The 23969-nt window shown below is 43.3% G+C and overlaps 1 protein-coding gene across 2 annotated transcripts in view; it reads right to left on the reverse strand.

The window, feature by feature from the left end:
* Positions 1–23969, reverse strand: part of MRTFA (myocardin related transcription factor A) — a 2407897-nt gene that overhangs the window by 188861 nt on the left and 2195067 nt on the right. For both annotated transcript variants that reach the window (XM_044075412.1, XM_044075419.1), the window contains one exon: positions 2118–2285. In XM_044075412.1, the coding sequence (XP_043931347.1) occupies positions 2118–2285 (168 nt within the window). The remainder of the gene's footprint in view (positions 1–2117; positions 2286–23969) is intronic.

The raw sequence follows: 23969 nt of genomic DNA on the forward strand, positions 1-23969 counted from the left end.
ACAACTTAACATGTAGTGGTTATCAGGGGCTGCGAAAGAACCTCACTGAGTACCGGTGACTGGCTTAGGAGAAGCTTCGTCATCGGTTTTGGAACTTGACGGTCTGTCTCTGTCTTTTTCTTTACATTTTTTGTGAACTCCGGTAGTCGGACTGCTAACTGATGACATTTCAGGATAATTAAATCTTGAACCAAAATATTTAGAAGCAAAAATATACCGACGCTTAATAGTACGTTGGTTAAATCTAGCACAAAACCGACAGCAAGGCACATTGTGATCTGGGCCTAGGCAAGGAATACAGTACAAATGAAAATCCTTATGAGGTATTTACTTCCCACAAGTAATGCAATTATTAACTTTTACTGACATGGGTAAGGAGCAAGAAAAAGTTTTCCCAACGGGGTACTTAGCTTTAGTTTGAAGACTTCGGTTCTGAAACTTGAATACGAAAATTTCAGGAGTCAGCCGACTGGCACTTGCGAACTGTTTCTGCTTCGGGCACCGCGCGGCAAGAAAGACGGAATAAAATGGCATCGGTTGCATATTTTATACCCCTGATGACCTGACGTCATGGAAGAGGAGACAGCAACCGACGCAGGACCCAAGACTTTGTTATTCAGGCCGACTGAGGGCAACCTGCCAGCAGATTACCCAAATGTAATGACTGCAACAGTGAAACATGAAGAACATCTGTATTCCCACAGCAGACAAGGTTTTTCCATCTTGCTCACTATGGGACAGCATTTCTTTTATTGTAGGGCCGGACACGAAGATCCATCAAAGGAAACATTGATAAAAGAAGACTTAAAAGGCTTCGTGGAAGTCACATAAGCACATCCAGGCATGTCTCCCGGCAACTATGCCTGAATCTGCCACCCATGAGGAACCTTTTGCTGCATAAGGAATTAACCTCATGGATGTGATGGAAATAGAATGAAGCATGGCCAGCTGCAAATATAGCTGTTTATGCTTCTCCACTGACACGAACCCAGGAAGAGACTTGGAGAGCTCTTCAATCAAGTCTCTCTGCAATATGGTGAAATGTGCCAAATAATTAAGCATCCATAAAGCAAAGGTAGCTGAGGTGTAAATGTGCTTTCCAAACCTGTCTGTCTCCCTGGACTCTCTGTAAGGAGGGAGAACAGAAGAGCTCTGTTCTGTTAGCTCTTTTTGGTGGCTGCTGACACAACCATGGCATTGACAAGAAGTACCTTAATACAAGGAAGTCAGTCTTTGGGCAGAGCAAGAAAGTTTTGGAGCGACCAGAGATGGGTTCTATGGTATCCAGTTCCTTTCATGCCCGTCGAGACACAAAACCTACAAGGTCATCTGTCGGGGGAGTAACCTAAGATGTAGATGGGCTGGACCTGAAAACTTCTAGGAATACTGACTCCTCCTAGGAAGGGGAATATGAAGACCATTCATCTTTCTGGCTAAGGATATCTAGAAGGTCTCCAAAGGAGATGTCTTCTGGTGGAGACCTTGGGGACCCATCCCCCTTCATCGAAGTCTGTGCCTTAGGTTAAAAGATTCCTGAGGGAAACATATGTGCCTCCTGTTACACAATTTCTTCCAAGAGACCTCTTCAGTGGAATAATATGGACAGGTATTGGTAGAGAGGGAAAGTTCCTGCAGAGGAACTCCCTGGAAGCTTGACCAGGCTGGCTGTCCCTGTGGGACAGGTTGATGAGGCTCACAACTTGGATCCAAAGGTATTAGGGTGGTAGGATCCGCAGAGATAAAAGTAGACTGGACTCCTGGGTGAGAGAAAGCCCTCTACTTTAACTCACAGATAGAATCAAAACACCCCCCCCCAAAAGCATGAGACACTGCAATCCATGTCTGAAGCAGAAGCAACAAATGAGTTCTGATACATTACAGAGCTCTGAGACATTACGGTTAAAGGAGGAGCTTGAGAGTCAGATCCAATAGTCTAAGTAAATGCAGACAAGCTGGATCTGAGGATGGATCCAAGACCATACACACTGAGGAATGAATGAAAATCACATCATCAGATCAGGTATTAAATGTAAAAATAGAAGATGATATGCTCTTCAAAAATATTTATAGTTTCATTTAACTTGGGTTTCTTAAATCTGTACACTAAATGACATTACCTCTTTGTTCTTCTGCTCCCGAATGCATGGTTTCTGTCTCACAGCTTCTTCATAATTTGGTGGATCTTTTGGTTTAACTGGCGACGAAGAAGAGGTGCCAAAAAGAGTGAGCTGTTGCTCATGGTTCATTTGCGTAGGTTGAGCTGGTGAACTAGGCTGGGACACATGCTGGAGCAAAGGAAAGGTCATTAAGATTACAACAAAACAACTGGAGCTATATACATTTTCTTAATTTGAACAAAATGTTAATATAACAAGAGTTATATTACTTTGGATAAAAAATAAATAAATAAATAAACGCACAGCTAACAAGCACTCCCAGAAGTTTCTCATCTTCTGGACACACTAGCACTCAGATGTAAATAATATGTGAAGATGGAAATTCTAAACATAATCAAATTACCAGACACATATTTTCTTCATTCAGAAATGGCAAAACAAAATGATGTGATTGTAACACAAACTTCCAAGCCGCTATCATCACTAATTACAGAACTGGGACAGAAGCACCACACCCTGAATCAAGAGATGGGCTAAGTACTGGGCAAGAATCTATGTATTCTCTACATGGCAAAAAAAAATGCATTGCACAACAATGACTTCAGTTTTACTTTCCAAATGCCGAATATTTCCTCAGTCTAACATATGGTAAGAATTCATGAACAAAAATACTGATGACATGAAATCAGGAATGGTACCATGAATGATGCCTAAAAAATTATATGGAACCAACATTTTGCATTAATACCCATAGGCAAAAAAAATATGGTATAAAGTACCTTTCAATGCTTTTACAATTCAAATAAAAATTATTAAATGCAAAAAAAATGTGCAAGTCAAAAATAAACTACAGTCCACTAAATGTGTACGATTAAATGATTTTTCCAAATCAAATTAAACACTTCTGAGAAAAAAACAAAACTTTTCAGGTTTTCTTAAATGACAAAGAATGGCTAATTCTAATCCAGTGAGAGGAAGTTCAAATGACAGTGGCACCTATCTGTTCTTAAGAAACCTCTTCTGGCTCACCTTAAATACAAGAGGGTTCCAAAGGGGACTAACTGCATGTCTATAAACAGCCTATGTAGGGACAGGACAATAATGATTCTAAAGGAATGGCGGAAAATTACTTTAGAAACTAACTTTTCATTCATGAAATTAACACTTAAATATACAGATTTAGAAATGCAGACTTTAAAGATTAAAATATTAACTCTGGGGAAAAAACTTACTGAAATTAGAAAATCACGCAAAGTGTGAGGATGTATAAGGAATACCGTAAAGTATTTATGAAAAATATGAAAGTGGTGGATGTCGGGCAGTTTGAGTGAAATTACAGTTAAATAAATACTTTTTATAAGGCTTATACGTTTATTTGGTGTCTTTCTGGACTGTACAGTTAAAGGAGTGGGCTATTACATAGGAAGTGGACTTGCAGATATGGTATGCTGTGTAATGGATACTCTTTCACACACTGTGAACCAATCTCAGTACTGTGGAATGAAGCCAGCACACAACAGATTGAACACACCAGTGTCTTTGTACTATGGTACGCTCATTTCTTCATCGCTGTTTGCTTGTTGAATTATTTAAATATCTGTTAACCATGCAAGCCCACTGGACAAAAAGTGTCCTTTTTCAGGAGCGAATCAGTAGCACTGTCTGGTAAGTGACTTACTCAGTGTCACACAGTAGCCAAAAGGAGATGGAAGGGAGAAAGCTTTGTACCCTTAGTTACACAAAGCAGCTCATTAAAATTTCAGGATCTTACACCTCTGTGCCAACTGACATTCTGCAAGACATCCTGATTTACTGGAATGTACCCTACAAGCCAGGGAAATTACTGTTATGTAAACGTGGTATTAGACAACTGTTTGAAATGGAGTATACATACTACATTTTAACAGCTTGCTATACATTGCATTCATTATAAATGGCTTTCATATTTGTGGCATTACTGCATGGCACCAGTGTATGTATATAGACAAAAAGTATGTAAATACCAAAATGCTAACTCCATGGTTTTCTCAACAACTGGGTATATCGGATCCAAATGAATATGAGTTTGGCACTATTCTAGACTTTTGGCTCCAGGGCTCAGGCTCCTCCCCTTCCTATAATGCACCACTACCCTACCTATCCTTCATACTGATTCTGTCCCATATACAAAGATATCACAACCCTCAACTAATACCCCCTAAATTATCAGACGCAAACCAGCAGAATACTAACAGCCAAGGTTTCAGGAAAGATCAATGCAGCCCTATGGGAGCCACAGGGAGGTGAAACTTTGGTGGGGGGGGGGTTAGATAGACAGAAGATGACAACATAGATCTAGCACTACTGTATGTACATAACTTTCTTATCAAACACTGACTTTTCTGTCCACCTCAACAACTAGAGCAGAATCCTCAGCTACGTGAATCCTGGGATGAACTATGCAAGGATCTTTCAGAAAATGATGGAACCAAAGAAGGCACTGAACTAGACTGTGGATAAAGTTCATAATGGGAAACAAAGGCATGTAAGACCATGCAGTGGCTGCACAAATATCAACAGGAACACTACTGAAGAAAGCTGCAGATACAGTAATTGCGCTAGTAGAGTGAGTGTTTGGTTTGAAAGGTACGGGACTGCCTACTAGATTTATAAAAAGAAGTTATGTTCTTACCATAATGTTCCATCTGTGCTGTTGATTTTCATTCATTCATTACTGATGGGTATTGGTTCCGTACTCAGAAGCAAGTCTGCCATTATAACAAGCTCACGCCAGCCAAAAACTCTTGAGCTAAGCTTACCCATAGTGCCCCTCTCTCTATCACCTCAGATCGAGTTTGCCTGTAAGAAAAAGAAAAGGGAATGCAGAGGCTTTATCTGAGCAAATTTCCTGTCATAAGGTAGGACCTAATCCAATCCTCTAAAAGTCTTTCGGAGGGGGGTGGCAGAAGGGATGTGTAATGAATGAAGCTCAACACAGATGGAAAGTTATGGTAAGAACATAACTTCTTTATCTGATGTTGTTAATCTTCATTCATTCCTTACTGATGGGACAGAGTCCCCTAACTACTTTATTTCCTGGGAAGCCCTGTGGAAGGATATTCCTGAGCACCACTGAAACAAAGGAGGCTCTCCCTCTGGAGACCAAATCCAATTTTTAATGAGTGATAAAGGTATGAGGGGTAGCCTATGTTGCTGCTGCACAAATGTCATCTATGGAAGCTTTTGCATGGAAGGCAAAAGATGTCAAAATAGATATGGTTGAATGCGGTTGACCTTAGCTGGTAGTAGAAGTTTGTTTTATTGGGTAGATAAAACAAATGCAATCTCTCAACCATTTAGAAAGAGTCAATTTGGAAACAAATTTTCCCATTTCCGGTCCTGAGAAGGATATAAATAATTGGTCAGATTTTCGTAGTGATTTAGTCTTGTCCAAGCAGAATCTCAATTGTCTGTGCACATCAAATAAATGCAGGGAGTATTCTCCTTTGTTAGAAAAATTTGGAAAAAAGACTGGCAGATAAAGAAGTTATGTCTTACCATAACGTTCCATCTGTGTTGTTCATCTTCATTCATTCATCACTGATGGGTAGTCGGTTCCATCCTCGGAACCAAGTCGGCCTCATTACCAAGTTTGCGCCAGCCAAAAACCCTCGAGCTAAGCTTTTAGCCATAATACCCTTCTCCCTGTTATTTCAGATCGAGTTTGCCCACTATTAGTAAAGCAGAGGCTTTTTATGAGCAAGTACCCTAAAGCGAGATTTGGACCCAAACAATCCCCTAAGAGCCACTAGGAGGGGAAAGGAGGGTGGGATGTAATGAATGAATGAAGATGAACAACACAGATGGAATGTTATGGTAAGACATAACTTTTTCATCTGATGTTGTTAATCTTCATTCATTCACCACTGATGGGACAAAGTCCCAGCTACCTTGTGCCCCTTGGGCGGCCCTTATGGAAGAATATTCCTGAGCACCATTGAACCAAAGGAAGCTATTCCCCTGGAGACCGAATCCAATCTGTAATGAGTTATAAAGGTATAAGGAGTAGCCCACGTTGCTGCTGCACAGATTTCATCCATAGAAGCCCTTGAATGGAAAGCCACAGAAATTGCCATTGATCTGGTGGAATGTGCTTTGATTTTCTCTGGTATAGGGCTTTTTGAGCATTGGCAGATAAAGAGTATACAGTCTCTGAGAAATTTAGATAAACGTCACCTTAGAGACTGACTTTCCCATTTTAGGACCAGAGAATGATACAAACAGTTGGTCGGATTTGCACATTGTTTTTGTCCTATCAAGATAAAATCTCAGCTGTCTGTGTACGTCTAATGAATGCAGACAGTACTCTCCTTTATTCAAAAAATTTGGAATGAAAACTGGCAACTCAATAGTCTGGTTAATAGTGAAATCAGGAATAACTTTGGGAAGAAAGGAAGGGTTCGTCTGGAGTGATGCTCTGTCCTTGTGGAAAATCAAATAAGGGCGCTTTATGCATAATGCAAAAAGCTCAGAAATGCATCTAGCTGATGTGATGGCCACCAGAAAAAGAGATTTCCGGGATAAGAACTTGATGTCACAGGTGGCTGCGGGTGGCTGTGGAGGACTAGTGTGAGACTCCATGGTTCTACTGGTTGTTTGATTGAAGGTCTAATGTGAGAGACTCCTTTTAGAAAGGTTTTACATAGACGATGTGAGATTAACGAGGAATCCTTGAAACCATTATGGAAATATGAAATGGCAGCTAGGTGAACTCGAACAGCGGATGCTGCAGCTCCCTTTTCGAAAAATTTTGATAAGTAATCTAGCACTCCAGTAACTGGAGCTGAATACCGGTCTAGTTTTCTCTGCTTAGACCATATTAAAAACCTTCTCCATTTGCTAAGACATATTTTCTTGCTGGATGGCTTGAGAGAGGCCAGAATAATGTCACGCACTGGGGAGGAAAAGTTGCTATGCTTGGCGATCACTGAAAGTGGAGAAACCAAGCTGTCATCTTGAAGATGATTATGTTTGGGGGGTGAGAAAAACAGATCTGGAGTTGGATCCAGAATCCATGGTCAGCATTGTAAGTGAGGCCAAAGAAAGGGGAAAGTACAGTTTTGTACCTACCATAAATGTAGATGTTCGAGTGCTCATACAGCTGCAGTCATAACAGATGGGTTATCATGCCGTCAGGAGGGTCCTCGGTCGGCCGAATTCCAAAGTCTAGGTCCGGCGTCGGTTGCTGTCGTCGCTTCTTCCCTGACGTCAGTGCGGCAGGGGTATAAAAGAGGCAGCCGACGCCATTTTCTTCAGTTTTTCTTGCCCCAGATGTCAGGTGCCCCCAGAAGGAAGGCAAACATAATGTTATGCAAAGATGCAATGTAAATAAATCAAAAACAGTAGTTGCAAGCAAATACACCATAAAAGAATAGCCCAAAAAGGTTATATGAAAAGTGTTTGTCATAAGGCCTGTCCTAAGAGGGGATGGAGGGAGGGAAACCTGGACTGCAGATGTATGAGCACTCGAACATCTACATTTATGGTAGGTACAAAACTGTACTATGTTCATCGTGCATACAGCTGCAGTCATAACAGATGGGTAGAATCCCAAAGCTAAGTAAGGGTGGTAGGCACTAAGTTGAACTAGGAGGGGCTAGGATGCCCTGCAGGACTGCTATGGCAAAGTCCGCTCTATTTTGAGTATAGTGGGAGGTGATAGTGCTTGGAGAAAGTGTGCACTGAACTCCAGGTGGCTGCTTCCAAAATGTCCTTGGTAGGGGCCCCCCTGAGGAAGGCTGCAGAGGTAGCTGTGGCTCTGGTGGAGTGGGATCTGATGCATGCAGGCACAGTTTTTCCATGAAATGAGTAACAAAAGCGTATGCAGTGGGCTATCCATTTTGAAATTGTCTGTTTGGAAATAGCCTTTCCTTGAGCACCTGCAGCATAGGACACAAAGAGTTGCTCAGATTTCCTGAATGGCTTTGTCCTGTCCAAATAGTAACGAAGTTGTCTGTGAATGTCCAAGGAATGTAGTAGTCTTTCCCCTTTGTTTTGTGGATTAGGATAAAAGGTAGGTAAGTGGATAGTCTGATTCAAAGCTACACTGGATACTACCTTTGGCATAAAGGTAGGGTTGGTTCGTAAGGAAACTCTGTCCTGATGGAAAATGATGAATGGTTGCACAGCCATGAGGGCCTGCAGCTCCAAAACCCTGCGTGCTGAGGTGATAGCCAGAAGAAAGGCTGTTTTCAATGACAAGTACTGTAACTCTGTTGAAGAAGCTGGCTCGAAGGGAGGAAGGGTCAGCTTTTCCAATACGAAGTTGAGGTCCCAAGCAGGGACTGGTGGTTTCCTTGGGGGTTTATATTCTTTGCCCCTCTGAGGAACTGCCTTAAGAGAGGATGAGAGAATAAAGGAGGATCTGTGTTGTATTGTGCAGAAATGGCTGAAGCGTGGATCTTGATGGAGGAGAAGGAAAGTCCATTGTTTAACATCTCAGCTAGGTACTGTGAATTTTGAGGTATATTTATTACCCAAGGATTCTGTCCCTTTTCTTGATTCCAGGCACAAAATTGTTTCTATTTGGCGGAGTAGGCCTTTCTAGTAGAAGGTCTTCTGGCCTCCAAGATGACATCCTGCACCTCCTTGGAGAGGAGAAACTGTTGGGAAATCAAGGAATTCTCCATGCAGCTAGATTTAGAGTTTTGAGATGGCTGTGAAGGGTTTTGTAGTTGTGCTGGGACAACGGAAGAGGGACTAGAGGTAGGATCCATGGTGGGGAATGTGTCAGGCTCTTCAGGAGCGGATACCAGTGCTGTCTTGGCCAGTCTGGAGCAATAAGAATCATTTTCGGCCTCTCTGCTCTGGCTTTTAATAGAACTTTGGGCAGCAGAGGAAGAGGCGGGAAGGCATAGACTGTCAATGTTGCCCAATTGAAGGAAAGTGCGTCCACTTTCCAGGCCTGTGGATGATAGGTCCTTGAACAAAATTTTTTCAACTGGCAATTTCTGTGGGTAGCAAAGAGATCTATGTCTGGCTGTCCCCATGCCTGAGTTATCTTTGTGAAAACTTGAGGATGCAACTTCCATTCGTGTGGATCTGTCATATGTCTGCTTAGGTTGTCTGCCAGTGTGTTTTCCTTCCCTGGCAGGAATTGTGCCTGCAGTTGAATTTGCAATTCCAGTGCTGTGTTCCATAGGATCATGGCTTGCCTGCACAGGGGGTATGAATGAGTTCCCCCCTGTTTGTTTATGTACCACATCACTGTGGTGTTGTCTGTCCTTATCAATAGCTGGCCTGGATGCAGTAGGTCTTTGAAGGTCATAATAGCCTTTTGCATGGCTAGCATTTCCTTTTGGTTGATGTGAAGGTGTTTCTCTTTTCGGGTCCATTTTCCCTGAATGCACTGATCTGTCATGTGTGCTCCCCAGGCGTAGTCTGAGGCGTCCGTTGTGATGATTTGAGTTGCTTGAGGTACACAGAAAGGAAGACCTGTGTTTCTTTGGCAAGCTTGAGCCCACCACATAAATTCCTTTTGAAGGCATGGAATGAGTGGTACAATTGCTTCCAAGCTGTGGCTGTGTTGAGACCACAAGTTTTTTAGGTACCATTGAAGTTTCCTCATATGCAGCTTTGCACATGGGATTAGTAGGATGCAAGATGCCATGAATCCCAGAGCTTGCAGGACTTTCCTTGCAGTTAGCCTGGTGTAAGTTGCCATTTTTCTGAAGTATTGAGACAGTTGCCCATGTTTGTCTGGCGTGAGGTAGGCCATCTGGGTGGTTGTATCCAAGCTGGCACCCAGGAAAATTATTTGTTGAGAGGGTATTAGTTTTGATTTCTTTTTGTTGACTGTGTATCCCAGGAAGTTCAACAGTTTTATTACAAACGCCAGGTGCTGCAGTAGTATGTCCTTGCTGTCCGCTTGGATCAGGCAGTCGTCCAGATATGGGTAAATTTGTATCCCTTGTAGTCTGCAGAAGGCGATTACTGATGCCAGGCATTTCGTAAACACTCTGTGCGCAGTAGATAAGCCAAAGGGCAATGCAGAGAATTGGTAATGGGTTGAACCTGCAAGAAATCTGAGGTATCTTCTGCAATCTTGTCTGATAGGGACATGCAGGTATGCCTCCTTGAGGTCCAATGTTACCAGCCAAGACTCCTTGCCCAGCATGGGAAGAAGCTGCTGTAATGTGAGCATCTTGAATTTTAGCACCTGTAGATATGTGTTTAGGATGGATAGGTCTAAGATAGGTCTCCAATCTTTGTCTTTCCTTGGTACCAGGAATAGTCTGGAATAAAACCCTTGACCTTGTTCTTTTGCAGGTACCTCTTGAATTGCTTTCATGTCCATGAGAGCTGAAATTTGTTTTTGTGCCTCTGCCCTTTGATTTTGTGGCAGGTTTGGCATGCCTCTCATTTTTGGAAGGGTGTAAAAGTGGAACCTGTAGTCTCTCTATAATGTCCAGAATCCATTTGTCTTTTGTAACAATATGCCAATTTTTTGAGAATAATGTCAGTTTTCCGCCCAAAGGTGCTGCCATTAAAGCTTTGCTTGGCAGGTGTAGGGGGAAGTCATTGTGTCTGTTTTCTAAAAGACTGTGCTCTATCTTCTCCACCTCTTGGGGTTGGTGCTTGCCACTCTCTGGCCCTGAAAGATCCTTGAGGTTGCCCTCTACCCCTTGGACGCCTGTATCTGCCCCTTTGAGGTCTGTCCGTGGCTGGAAAGGACCAATTTTTTGAAGGCCAGTTTCTGCTGAAACGTGGAGGCTGTACCTGCAGAAAATCTTTCACTGTTTGCATTGATTTCGCTTTTTCCTCCATTTTCTTTAGCACCTCCTCAGCTTTAACACCAAACAATACATCTTTTTGAAGAGGTGCATCTAATAATTTAGCTTTGACATGATCTGGTAAGGTCTGCTCTTTGAGCCAAGCATGCCTACGTATAACAGACCTCGTAACAGCAGCTCTACATGAGGCCTCTAAAGCATCAAAACCACACTGCAAGGTATGTTTACCCACTTGCTCTGCACCATGCAACAAATCCTGCAACTCTTAAATCTGGTTGTTCTGGTTGTGTCATCTTGCTTTTCAGCTGAGATATCAAAAACTGTTGATACTTTAACATATGGAACTGTCAGTTTAATGCCCTCATGGTTAAAGTGGCCGAGGTGTACACCTTTTTCCTCCACCATTCTAAAGCTCTGGAATCTCTCTCTGAAGGTAATGGGTTTTTAGCAGTAGAGGCCTTAATTCCCTTGGGACCCTGTGAAATTGTTTCTGGGTCAGCAGTATGGCTTTTATATAGGAACTGGTGAGAATCAGGAACCCGGTAATACCTGTCTGGTTTAACAGGAGCTGGAGGCAAAGAATCTGGATTAAGGCTGGCTTCTGTGTACACATCATCCAATATATCTAAAACAGGAGGGATAGCCAGAGGCCTATGCTGGAGGAGCAGAAGAAATTCCCTGAGCCTTTTCTTGGAATCTGAGTAATCTTGGCCTTCCCAGTGAAAGTGTTCCCTCAATGTATGCAGGGTTTCCCCAAAAGAGAAGTCCTCAGGGGAGGAGACCGAGGGAATAGACTCCTCTGCATCAGAGTCTTCTAATGGAGAACAGGCATAATCCTGGTCCTCAGATAGTTCTGAGGTAATAGAAGCTTGATCTGAGGAAGGGTAGTCTTCCTCTAATCTGGGCCTTTTGTCAGAGGGGGGTTGAGAACCCCTGATAAGAGTAATCAAATCCTCAGCCATTTTAAGCATCTGTTTTTTAGGCATGGTGCCTTGAGAGGGGGTCTGAGGAACCTGTTTTTTGGTTTTCATGGCTGCTTTAGATTTAGTGAAGGCTTTAATAGAGAAGGAGGAAGGCCTGAAGACCCCTTGAGAAATGGCAGGCCTGTCTAAATTCTGAGTTTCCCCGCCAGGAGTGGCGTCGGTATCTGTAGTAGGAATGGGGGCCGAGGAGCCTGCGACCTCGGGCACTGAAGACACTGGTAATGCATTGTCATCGGTACTCAGGGGCTGTGTAGGCGCCCCGCTGAGTACCGGAGAACCGGTAGTCGGCCTTAGCGTGGTTTCAGTAGGTGGTGCGGACCTCGTATGTCGGTCCTTATCTTTGCGTTTTTTGCTCAAAACTGGAGTCTGAGTATCCAACGACATAATATAATTACATTTTTTGCCAAAAAAGTGAAGGGCGAACTCCACCCGACGCTTAATAGTACGCTTGTTGAATCTAGCACAAAAACGGCAGGCCAAGACGTCGTGGTCTGGGCCTAAGCAAGGTATACAGAAAGAGTGGAAATCCTTATGCGGTATTTGCTTCCCACATGAAATACAATTATTAACTTTGTCTGACATCGGTCTGAGGCAAGAAAAGTTTCCCCAACGGGGTACTTCGCTTTCAAGAAGACTTCGGCTGAAATACTTTCGTAAATCTCAGGAGCTGGCCGACCGGCACTTGCGAACTGCTTCTGCTTCGGGCACCGCGTGGCAAGAAAGACTGGAAAAAATGGCGTCGGCTGCCTCTTTTATACCCCTGCCGCACTGACGTCAGGGAAGAAGCGACGACAGCAACCGATGCTGGACCTAGACTTTGGAATTCGGCCAACCGAGGACCCGCCTAACGGCAGGATAACCCATCTGTTATGACTCCAGCTGTATGCACGATGAACATCCATACTTGTCGAGGCCAATAAAGTGCAATGAGGATCATTTTGTTTTTCAACCGAAGGACTTTCTTCAAGAACTGGAAGATCGGGGGGGGAGGGTACATATACAGAAGACCCGTGGGCCAATCGTGGATTAGAGCATCCCTCGGTAACTCCCCCTGAGGGGGAATTAGGGCAAAGTGGCTGCTGCATTAGTGGTTTGATGAGGAGGCGAATAGGTCACAGCAAGGCTGGCCCAAACAGCTGAAGATATTCACCGCTATGTTCGAATTCAGGGACCACTCGTGAGGTAGAAGGATACATCTGCTTAGCTTGTCTGCAATCAAGTTGGAATCCCCAAGAATATGCATTGCGATCAGAAAGTGATTGGAAGCTACTGCCCACTGCCAAATTCTCATGGCCTCTTGACACAATGGGTAGGACTTGGTTCCTCCTTGCTTGTTGATATACCAAATGATGTGGATATTCTACAAAAGGGCATTACAGAAACAGATGCTTGGTGCCAAAGCCATGGGCTCAAGCTCAATGCCAAGAAATGTATAGTTATCCCCTTTGGGAAAAAACATGTACCCGTGAATTACCACATAGGTGGCAGTACACTAAACACCAAAAGTGTGATACGAGACTTAGGGACACAGGTGGATAGTGGTCTCACCTTCGATAACCACATCGCCACAAAAGTCAGGAAATCCTTCTATGTGGCACACCAAATCACTAAGGGCTTTTCATCCAGAAAAAAGGAGGTCATTGTCCCACTGTACTCATCTCTCATTAGACCCATTATAAAATACAACTCCCTGTTTGGTATGTACCTCTCAAGACATCTGCAACAACTGGAAAGGCCGCAGAAATACCTCACTGAAAGAATCACAGGCCTAAAGTAGATGCCCTATGCTGACTTTCTAAAAAAACTACACCTATACTCTTGTCGCAGATCATCTACTCAGAGGCGATCTCGGTTTGACTTACAAGGCCATGTCAAACCCAGAGCTGTTAGACATGCTACACTTAAAGAAATCCCAATCCCTCAGAGACACATGCTCCAGGGATCTAAACCTTGTCATCACAATGAACAAAACATGCTGGAGGGATAGGTTCCTGACCAAGAGACTCCCCAGACTCTGGAATAGACTGCCCATACATGTCAAGCAGAGCACCTCTTTGGCCCTCTTCAAAAGGAACCTTGATGATTGGATGGGAGATAGGAAATTCACCCCAGGGATCATGTCAGTCGCCCTGCTAGACAGGGGTCCAGGGAAGTAAATACTGTGGAAAGACATAGCCAGGGAATTGTTATGGCTAGGCTTGTATAGGCCCTAGGGCTGATAGCCTAGTATCAACCTATGAACCAGACTACTGCCATGTTGTCTGACTGGATGGCAATTGTTCCACAAGGAAGTACAGATTGAAATGCCTGCAACGCTAAAAGCACTGCCCTCAGTTCTAGGACATTTATATGCAGATTTGCCTCTATAGTGGACCATCTGCCTTGGACTGTCATCCCCTGAAAATGCCCCCCCTCCACCCTATCAGGGAAGCATCCCTGGTCACAGTGGCCCTGGGCTGACAAGGGTAGAAAGGGCAACTCCAAAGTCCTGTTTCTGGCATCATCCACCAAATTAGGTCTTGTTTGCATCAATTTGTTATTCAAATCTGAAAGGAAAAAGGATGATGATTCGGATACCACTAAGATAACAGAAGCCACTGGACAAGTCTCATGTGAAGTCTTGCAAGATGTACAACTGTTATTGATGCTGCCATTGAAAATAGGAGTTGAAGAACCTCTTGAGCTGAAACCATGTTTTGACACAGTATCACTCAGAGCTGCAGCCTTAGTCTTTGTGATCTGGGAGAGAGAGAGAGAGAGAGACTAAACAGGACTGGGTATTGCACACTGCCCCTATGAATGCTAAGGTTTGAGTTGGAGTCTGTTTGCATTTCTCCCAATTTATAGAGATTCCCAGAAACTTTGCCAATGAGAGAGTGTAGTTTAGGGCCATTACCAGGAGATGCTCGGTGGGGGCGGTAAGGAGCCAATCGTCTAAATATGGAAACACCCGGAATCCTTGCAGTCTCAAGTGAGCTGTTGCTACTGCCGTGCATTTGGTGAACACTCTGGGGGATGTAGAGACTCTGAATGGCAGAGCATGGAATTGGTAATGACTGGCTCCCAGCCGGAAGTGAAGAAGCCTTCTGGAGCGTTTTTCCATTTTGATGTGGTAATATGCATCTTGAAGGTCCATTGAGCACATCCAACCACCTCTTTCCAAAAATGGAAGAATGGACTGAACCGTGACCATCCAGAATTTTATTTGGGTGACAAACTTGTTTAAAATGCTGAGATCCAAGATTGGTCTCCAGTCCCCTATCTTTTTTGTCATCAAAAAGAATATCGAGTAAAATCTGGATCCAATTTGGTCTGGTGGGACTGTTTGGACGACACTTTTTTGACACAGCTTTTTTTTATCTCTAGAGCTGCTTCTTCCCTCTGACTGGGTGGAATGTCGGGAATTCGTCTTAGTAGCTTTGGGAAGGAATTGAGTGGAATGCGGTAACCTCTGGTTATTATTTTCTGCATCCAAGAGTCGGTCATTATTGATTGCCAGGCAGTGTGGTGCAGAGAGAAAAGTCCCCCAACTGCTTCCAGAGGAAAGCAATAGGGCCACTCTTCAGAAGTACTCATAGGGTTGTCCATTGAAAAATCTCTGGGTCCCTGGTTACACAGGCCCCCTCTTGCCTCTGTAGGAAGCATCTTCCAGAAGAGTTGCCCCATCTGCCTCTGGGGATGAACTCACCACGTGTGTCACGAAAAGGACCCAGAGACTTTTTGTGCCACAACTTTCCACTCCTCTGGTTCTTGGTGTAAGAACGCTGGGGGGTGGAAAAGCGTACACCTACGGCAGACAGGGTCTTGCCGTCCTTCTCACACCTGACTAGAGTGTTCTTCACTACTGGGCCAAACAGGGAAGATGCTTCCACTGGAGCGTTAAGGAAGGAAAGACTTAAAGGGATCTGTGAAATCACAAAGGAGCATCCAGGTGTGACGTCTCATAACTACGCCTGCACCGTCAGCTCTTGCCACCCCTTTGATTGCATTGGATATTAACCTCATGGACGAGTTGGATATCGACTCCAGGGCTGCTAGCTGTGAGGCAACTTTGTCACGTACCTCGTCAGAAACTTGTTTTGATAAAGTTCTGGATAGTTCGGAAATTAAGTCTCTCTGGAGCCTAGTAAAATGTGCAAGGTAGTTCAAAGACCGTATGGCAAAGGTCAATGAAGCAAAAACTCACTTCCCTAACCTGTCTACTGCCCAAGCCTCCCTATTAGGCAGGTGAACAGTCTGGCTCTCTTTGGTGAGCTCTTTCTTTGTGGCCTCAGCCACCACAATTACTTCTATTGGCAGACCTTTAGACCAATGTGGGCTTTCTGCGAGTGGGGATAGGATTTTATCTCTCCATGGGATTGACTCAACAGAGTCAGGATTTTTCCAGGCGCGCTGCACCACAACCTGAACTAGCTTGTCTGCGGGCAGGGTCGCCCAACAGGTACATGGTAGAGCACAAAAAGGCTGCAGGAACACAGGTTCCTCGAAGGAAGGATTTTTAGGCTTCTAGTTACCCCTCTGTTTCAATATTTCAAGGACGTCTCCAAAGGACACCTCTTCAGGGGGCGACCGTGGAGACCCTTTACCTTAATCATAATCCATATCCTCGGTACAAGACTCCTCAAGGGAGTCCATGTGCTTCCTCTTGCATGACTTCTTTCGTGGTACCTCTTCAGCGGGGGCTTCTGAAGAGGACTCAGAAGTAGGGGCACCCTGTGGTAGGGTCTCCTGAGGCTCTTGTGCTCGATGTCCCAGAACGGTGGCTCATGTCAGCTGCAGCTAAGAGGGAGGACACATTTTGGGGTCCGACGCTGAAGGCTTGACTACAAAGGCAAGGGCTCTCTCCTTGCCTGAAAAGCAGGCCCACCTGAAGAGGGATGAGAGTATGGAACCGAGAAGGCAACCTCAGAACCGGGGTCACATCCTGCTCCATCGAGCCAGCTCCCAAGGATGGAACCTCAAGAGGGATCTGTACAGACAGGACTCCCGGCACTATGGACAGCAGGGCAGGAAGGATCGGAACAGAACCCAGCACCGTGGAGTCCATAGCCCAATCCTGGACCTGAGGAAGACCTGGCTCCAAATGAGCCAAAGGGACGGCTCCAGCACCACAGTGAGATCCACTAGTGGCACTGAAGATGTGGGGGGCCGAAAAAGGAGTCTGTGTCGAAGGCTTCAAAACCGCGAGGAGGTCTAAGGAGGAGAATAGGATGGAGTCCGTGGACATATATTCTCAAGTCCGAAAAGTGATGGGATCTTTGAAGGTGTAAGAATCACCCTGGCTGTCAGCAGCTGGTCTACAAGGTGCACCACATCTAGTTCTGAAACGCTCCTGGTGGATCTAATGGATATTCCCAATGGGGACTCTGGCCATTCTAAAAAGGGGTTGTATACCCGCCTCAGGAGTATTGGGTCTGTGCTGCACTGTCTAACAGCACCACTGTCTCGAGTTTGGAGATGTGTGAGGAGGGAGTGTCCACAATAGAGACAGGCAGTGCGGGTAAGCTTGGCGCCGTGGAAGTACTCAGTGCCGAGGTAGGTGTGGAAGTTACGATTTCTAATTTACATAGGGTCGGTGCCAAAGCAGGTGCCGATGACACTATGCTTGCTGATGGTGCTGAGGTCTGTGCCATAGGAACTGGTTTCAAGCCTGGGGACGATGAAGATAATTTCAGTATTTTAGGTCTCAGTTGTTTCTCCTTATTGCCAGAAAGTGAAGAAGGAACTGAATGTGGTCTCTTTTTTCTCTCCTAGGAAGAGGTGAGCCCTCTGACACAGAAAGAGCTTCTGGAAAGGGCATTTTTAAGAAGGCCCTTCAGGATTAATTTACTACTTCTTTCATTTATAGTATGGGAGATAAATCCCTGGCAGACAGAGCAAGGCAGGTGCAGAGAGAGAGAGATAAGGAACTCCCAAACAATAAACACAGTCATCATGAGAGTTACTGTTAGACATTTTACAGCTACATTCCAAATACTGCTTGAAGCCTGACGTCCCCTTCTTCTCAGACATATTGAAAAAATCAAACAAACTGTCACAACAAAAGGATAGTACGGAAGAATAGAAAAGAAAGGTTATTTCTTTTTCTTTCTTTTTTGTTTTTATATCGAGAAAGAGAAAGAAAGTGAAATATCAACAATGGTATTTTGAGGACTACCACAGCAGGTAGGGAGAAAGGGCCGTACCACCAATGCTACGTAATTTGAAGAAAAAAGTCAAGCACAAAGTCAAACTGAAAGAGTAAAAACTAGCGATAGACTATACGAAGTATAAAAAAGGAAAAACTACAGAAAATTTTTACATGGAAGCTTTATCAAATACAAAAAATATAAGACTTAGCTGAGAGCTGGCTTGAACGTGGCTTTATGGCTACGCAGCAAACGAGATCTGAGGTAACAGGTAGAAGGGTATTATGGGTAAAAGCTTAGCTCGAGGGTTTTTGGCTGGCGTGAGCTTGGTATAAGGCTGACTCGGTTCTGGGGATGGAACAGACTACCCATCAGTGATGAAGGAATGATGATTAACAACATCAGATCAATTGTTTGAGTAATGGTCAAATCTGAAATAACTTTGGGTAAGAAGGTGGGATTAGTCCGTAGTGATACTTTGTGATAAACCATGTAAGGATGCTTTATGCACAAGGCCTGTAACTCAGATATTCACCTTTCTGAAGTAATAGCTACCAAGAATAATGTTTTCCAGGATAAAAATGTTATATTGCAAGTGGCAGCAGGTTCAAAATGGGGATGAGTCAAGAATTATAGGACTAGCATTAAATTCCAAGGTTCGATTGGCTCTCTGAAGGGTGGTCTAATGTGGGTGACACCTTTCAAAAAGGTTTTACAGAGATGGTGAGAACTCAAGGATGAGTCCTGGAAACCATTGTGGAAGTTAGAGATAGCCACCCAGGTGAACTCGACTAGTTGAAGTTACTGTTCCTAAATAGTGGAGATTTGATACATAGTCCAGTACAGAAGTAAGCAAAGCTGAAAAGGGATCTATTCCCTTCCCTCGAGACCAAATTATAAATCTCTTCCGCTTGCTGAGATAAAGTTTCCTGGTGGATGGTTTATGGGAAGCCAGAAGAATGTTATGTACAGGGGAGGAGAGGTTATTTTGTCTGGCAATTACTGGAAGTGGAGGAACCAAGCTGTCAGCTTGAGACTTGATATGTTTGGATGCATCAACCCTTGCAGGTGTGACAGCAATTCCGCAGCTGGATCTAGAATCCATGGTTGGTGTACTAGTTGATGCCAAAGGAAGGGAAACCAAACTTGTCAAAGCCAATAGGGAGCAATGAGGATTACTTTGCTTTTCAACCAAAGAGCTTTCTTTAGAAATTGAGGGATCAGAGGTAGTGGACGGAAAGCATAAAGAAGTTCCATGGGCCAATCTTGTACCAGAGCGTCCCTCGGGAACTCCCCTGCAGGGGAATTAGGGCAAAGTAGTTACTGCATTTGTGGTTTGCAGGGGATGTGAAAAGGTCGCAGCAAGGCTGGCCCCAGCGACTGAAGATCTTCGCCGCTATGACAAGATTGATGGACCACTCGTGAGGCAGAAGAATGCATCTGCTCAGTTTGCAATCTCGCTGGAATTCCCGGGAATGTGCATTGCTAACAGAAAGTGGTTGGAAGATACCGCTCATTGCCAAGTTCTCATGGCTTCCCGACACAATGTGTAGGACATGGTTCTCCCTTGTTTGTTGATATACCAGACTACAGACATGTTGTCCGACTGCATAGCAACTGTCCTTGATGGGAGGACAGACTGAAATGCTTTCAACGCTAGAAGCAATGCCCTCAGTTCTAGCACACTGATATGCAGATCAAGTGCCTTGGACGGTCTTTCCCTGGAAGTGGCTTCCCCCACCCCATCAGGGAAGCATCCGTGTTCACTATGGCCTTGGGCTGAGAGGGGGTGAAAGGACGACTCCATAGGTCTTTTCCTGACTTCATCCACCAAAATAAGTCTTGTTTGCATCGATTTGCTATGCCAATCTGAAAGGACATAGGATGAGTCAAAGGGGACCACTGGATCTCTTAAGCACTATTGGAAATAAACTAAAAATTACAAAACAGGCGGAAAGACTTGGAAGATACGAAGATAAATATAAGGGAAAAACACAAACTAAATAAATTATTGATGACCCAAAAAAGTTTTATAGAGAACTGGGAAATAAGGTAAAAGGAATAGATAGACTGCCAAAAAAAAGAGGTAGTAGATACATTTGGGAGAAGTATCTATGAAGATCCTGTGGAACATAAAAAAGATGCTAAATGGATAGAAGTAGTAAAAGAGAGAATAAGAAGTTTAAAGTTACAGGATATGAAATGGGATGAAATAAAACCTAGAGAGATTGAAATAAAGTTGAGAAAAGCCTCTAACTGGAAAAACCCAGGCCCAGATGCAGTACCTAACTTTTTGGCTTAAAGTATTAACTTCTTTGCTCAATGATTTAGCCATGAGTAAGAACTATTTATATATGCACCCCGAACACACACCACACTGGTTAACAGGAAAAACAATGCTCTTACTTAAGAGTGAACCTGCAAGGTACCCTAAAAATGATAGACCAATTAACTTGTCATCCGACAACATACAAACTATACACGGGAATCGACACTGACAGAGTTTATGGTCATTTAGAAGAAAATTCAATTATGACAGTAGAACAAAAGGGCAATAAAAGAAAGTCATAAGGAACAAAGGACCATTTGTTGTTAAACAAAGTTATAGTGGAGAACTGTAAGAAGGGGAAGAACCTAAGTATGGCATGGACTGACTACAAAAAAGCATTTGACAGTATCCACATTCATGGATAAGAGAGTGCTCAAAATTTTAAATGATACACCCTACACTGATTGATTACAGTACAGTAACCATGAAACAGTAGCAGATCACTTTACAATTAAGCCATGATAAAGGACAGATTATTATCCCAGGGATAAAAATTCAAAGGGGGATATTCCAAGGCAACTCTCTGTCACCCTTGTTATTCTGCCTTGCCATTAACCTGCTTACTTAACAGCTTAGGCCATGGCTACAATTTGGCTTCTAGAAAACAACAAAGTCTAATGACTTCTCATCTTCTCTTTGTTGATGATTTAAAATTGTATAGCTCATCAGATGAGGAACTGAAAGCACAGCTGCAGGTTGTCAAAACTTTTTCAGATGATATCGGAATGTCATTTGGTCTTGATAAATGTGCAAAAGCAACCTTTAAAAAGGGAAAATTGCAGCACCGGGAAAACATCAGTTTGGGACAAAAATGTGATATAAAAGAACTTGAGCAAGAGGGTGTTGTATAAATACTTGGGAATTGATGAAGGATCAGCAATAAAACATGAACAAATGCAAATAAGGCTTAGTAAGGAGTACTTTAGAAGACTTAAATTAATCCAGAAAACAGCATTGGCACCTAGGAACAAGATCCAAGCTATAAATCAATTTGCTCTTCCTGTCCTAACATACAGTGTTATTGGAGTGACTGACTGGCCCCAAAAAGTGTTGGATAGATTGGGTATCAGCACAATAAGGATGCTTCATGCTCATCAAATGACTTATAAAGATCAGTGTATACCAAGATTATATATCCCCCGTTCTGAAGGAGGGATGGGCCACCTTGAAACTGATTACATGAATAGATCTGCAATCATGGGACTCCACACAATCTATTGACCTCACAAGATCCAAATGTGGTGAAAGTTTTGAAACACGAGGAGAATAAATCTAAGATGACATCTCTGCTTAATTTAGCAGAAGCATATCGACGTCAAGCAGGAATGGAAATCAAACCAAAAGTGGATAAAAACCAGGCAGCAACTGAATGTGCTAAAAATGAAAAGGAAGAATATATGCTGAAGGATCAGATGAGAAAGCAAGAAATGTGGAAAAAACATAAATATAGTTGCAAGTATAAAAAACTTCTGGAAGAGCCTCATGTTGATCAAGAACGAACGCAGGAATGGTTAAGGAGAGGTGAATTTACATCAAGAAATGAAAGGTTAATATTTGCAGCCCAAGACAGTGGGCTGCATACACACTGGTTTACTAAGTCCATTGAACATGTGGGAGAAACAGAAATATGTAGGTTTTGTGGAACAGAGTTGGAAACAGTTACACACCTTATTGCTGGTTGCGATGCTCTAATGGCAGAAGGACTGTATACTGAAAGGCATAATAATGCGGCGAGATTGTTACACTGGAGATTGTGCAAACATTATGGTATTGAAGTGGCTGAAAAACATTGGAAACTTGAGCCACAGCGAATCATAGAAAATGATGAAGTTTACATCACATGGGATCACCCAATACCAACAGTCCAAAAGATAGATGCTAGAAAACTGGACATAGTGATCCAAGTAAAGAAGACAAAAGTAGCATTTATCATTGAAATTGCCACACCTAGTGACTATAGTGTCTTGCATACAGAGACACAAAGTCATAAAATATCTTCAGCTGCAGGCAGAAATGAGAGCCATGTGGAGGAAAGATACCCAGACAGTTCCAATAGCAGTAGGAGCAACTGGTCTTATAAAAAAGAATTTACAATCATATTTAGATATGTTACCAATTCAGGTAACACCGTATGAATTGCAGGAGGAGTCATTGCTGAGCACATTGCGGGTACTGCGAAGAGCACTTTTGGCTAACATCAAAGAGTGAAATAATACTAATTTCATGAACTTTAATCACACTCTGACTTAGGAATGGGGTACATTCTCGTCATGGTATTAGAAAAGTACAGTTGTGTACACTTACCATAAATGTAGATGTTCGAGTGTATTCACTGTTGCAGTCATTATATTTGGGTAATCTGCTGGCAGGGTTCCCTCAATCAGCCTGATTAACAAAGTCTTGGGTCTTGCGTTGGTTGCTGTCCCTTCTTCCATGATGTCAGGGGTATAAAACATGCAGCCAACACCATTACATCAGTTTTTCTTGCCCCAGATGTCAGGTGCCCCCCAAATGGGGAGCAAAAAAAAAAATATATATATATATATATATATATATATATATATATATATATATATATATATATATATATATATATATATATTATTTAAAACACAAAAAAATCTACCTCCAAACAAAAGCAAATACACCAAAAAGGCTTTTAAGCATAGTAGAAGAAAGGAGAGGTATAGCCAGAGAAAACAGGGGGCTGGAGAGTGGGTAACCAGGACTGCAACAGTGAATACACTCGAACATCTACATTTATGGTAAGCGTACACAACTGTACTATGTTCTTCATGTTTCACTGTTGCAGACATTATATTTGGGTGGAATTCCAAAGCTATGGTTGGGAGGATGGATTTATACAGCATTAGGTGCAGCTATATGGCCCTGCAGGACAGCAGTGGCAAAGCCAGCTCTGGATTTAGAGAAGAGACGCAAATGGTAGTAGCTTCTAGAATGTCTCTGGTAGAAACCCCTCTGAGAAAGGCTGCAGAAGTAGCTGCAGCCCTGGTGGAATGAGATCTGATCCCCTTGGAGATACGTTTACCCTGGTGCATATAGCAGAAACGAATACAATGGCTTATCCATTTGGAAATCGTCTGCTTTGAAATAGCCTTTCTCTCTGCCCCTGCAGCAAATGCCACCAATAGTTGTTCAGATTTTCGTAGAGATTTTGTCATGTTTAATTTGAAACCAAGTTGTCTGTGTACATCCAATGAATATAGAATCCGTTCACCCTTGTTCTGTGGATTGGGAAAGAAAGTTGGCAGATGAATGGTCTGATTAAGAACCACACTGGATACCACCTTAGGCATAAAGGATGGATCGGTCCTGACAGCCACCCTGTCCGGATGACAAATAATGAAAGGCTCCACTGCCATAAGAGCCTGTAATTCTGAAACCCTTCTAGCTGGAGTGACTGCTAAAAGGAAAGCTGTTTTCCGAGAGAGAAATTTTAGGTATGCAGTAGCAGCTGGCTCAAAAGGAGGTACAGTGAGTTTTTCCAAAACAAAATTGAGGTCCCATGCAGGAGTTGGTGCTCTCCTGGGAGGTCTTAAATTTTTGGCCCCTCTGAGATACTGCTTTAGCAGAGGATGAGAGAAGAGGGGAGGTTCTGTGTTGTAATGAGCTGTAATGGC

This window comes from Protopterus annectens, chromosome 1.part1 (assembly GCF_019279795.1).
Source record: "Protopterus annectens isolate FY-2018-M chromosome 1.part1, PAN1.0, whole genome shotgun sequence".
Lineage (NCBI taxonomy): Eukaryota > Metazoa > Chordata > Ceratodontiformes > Protopteridae > Protopterus > Protopterus annectens.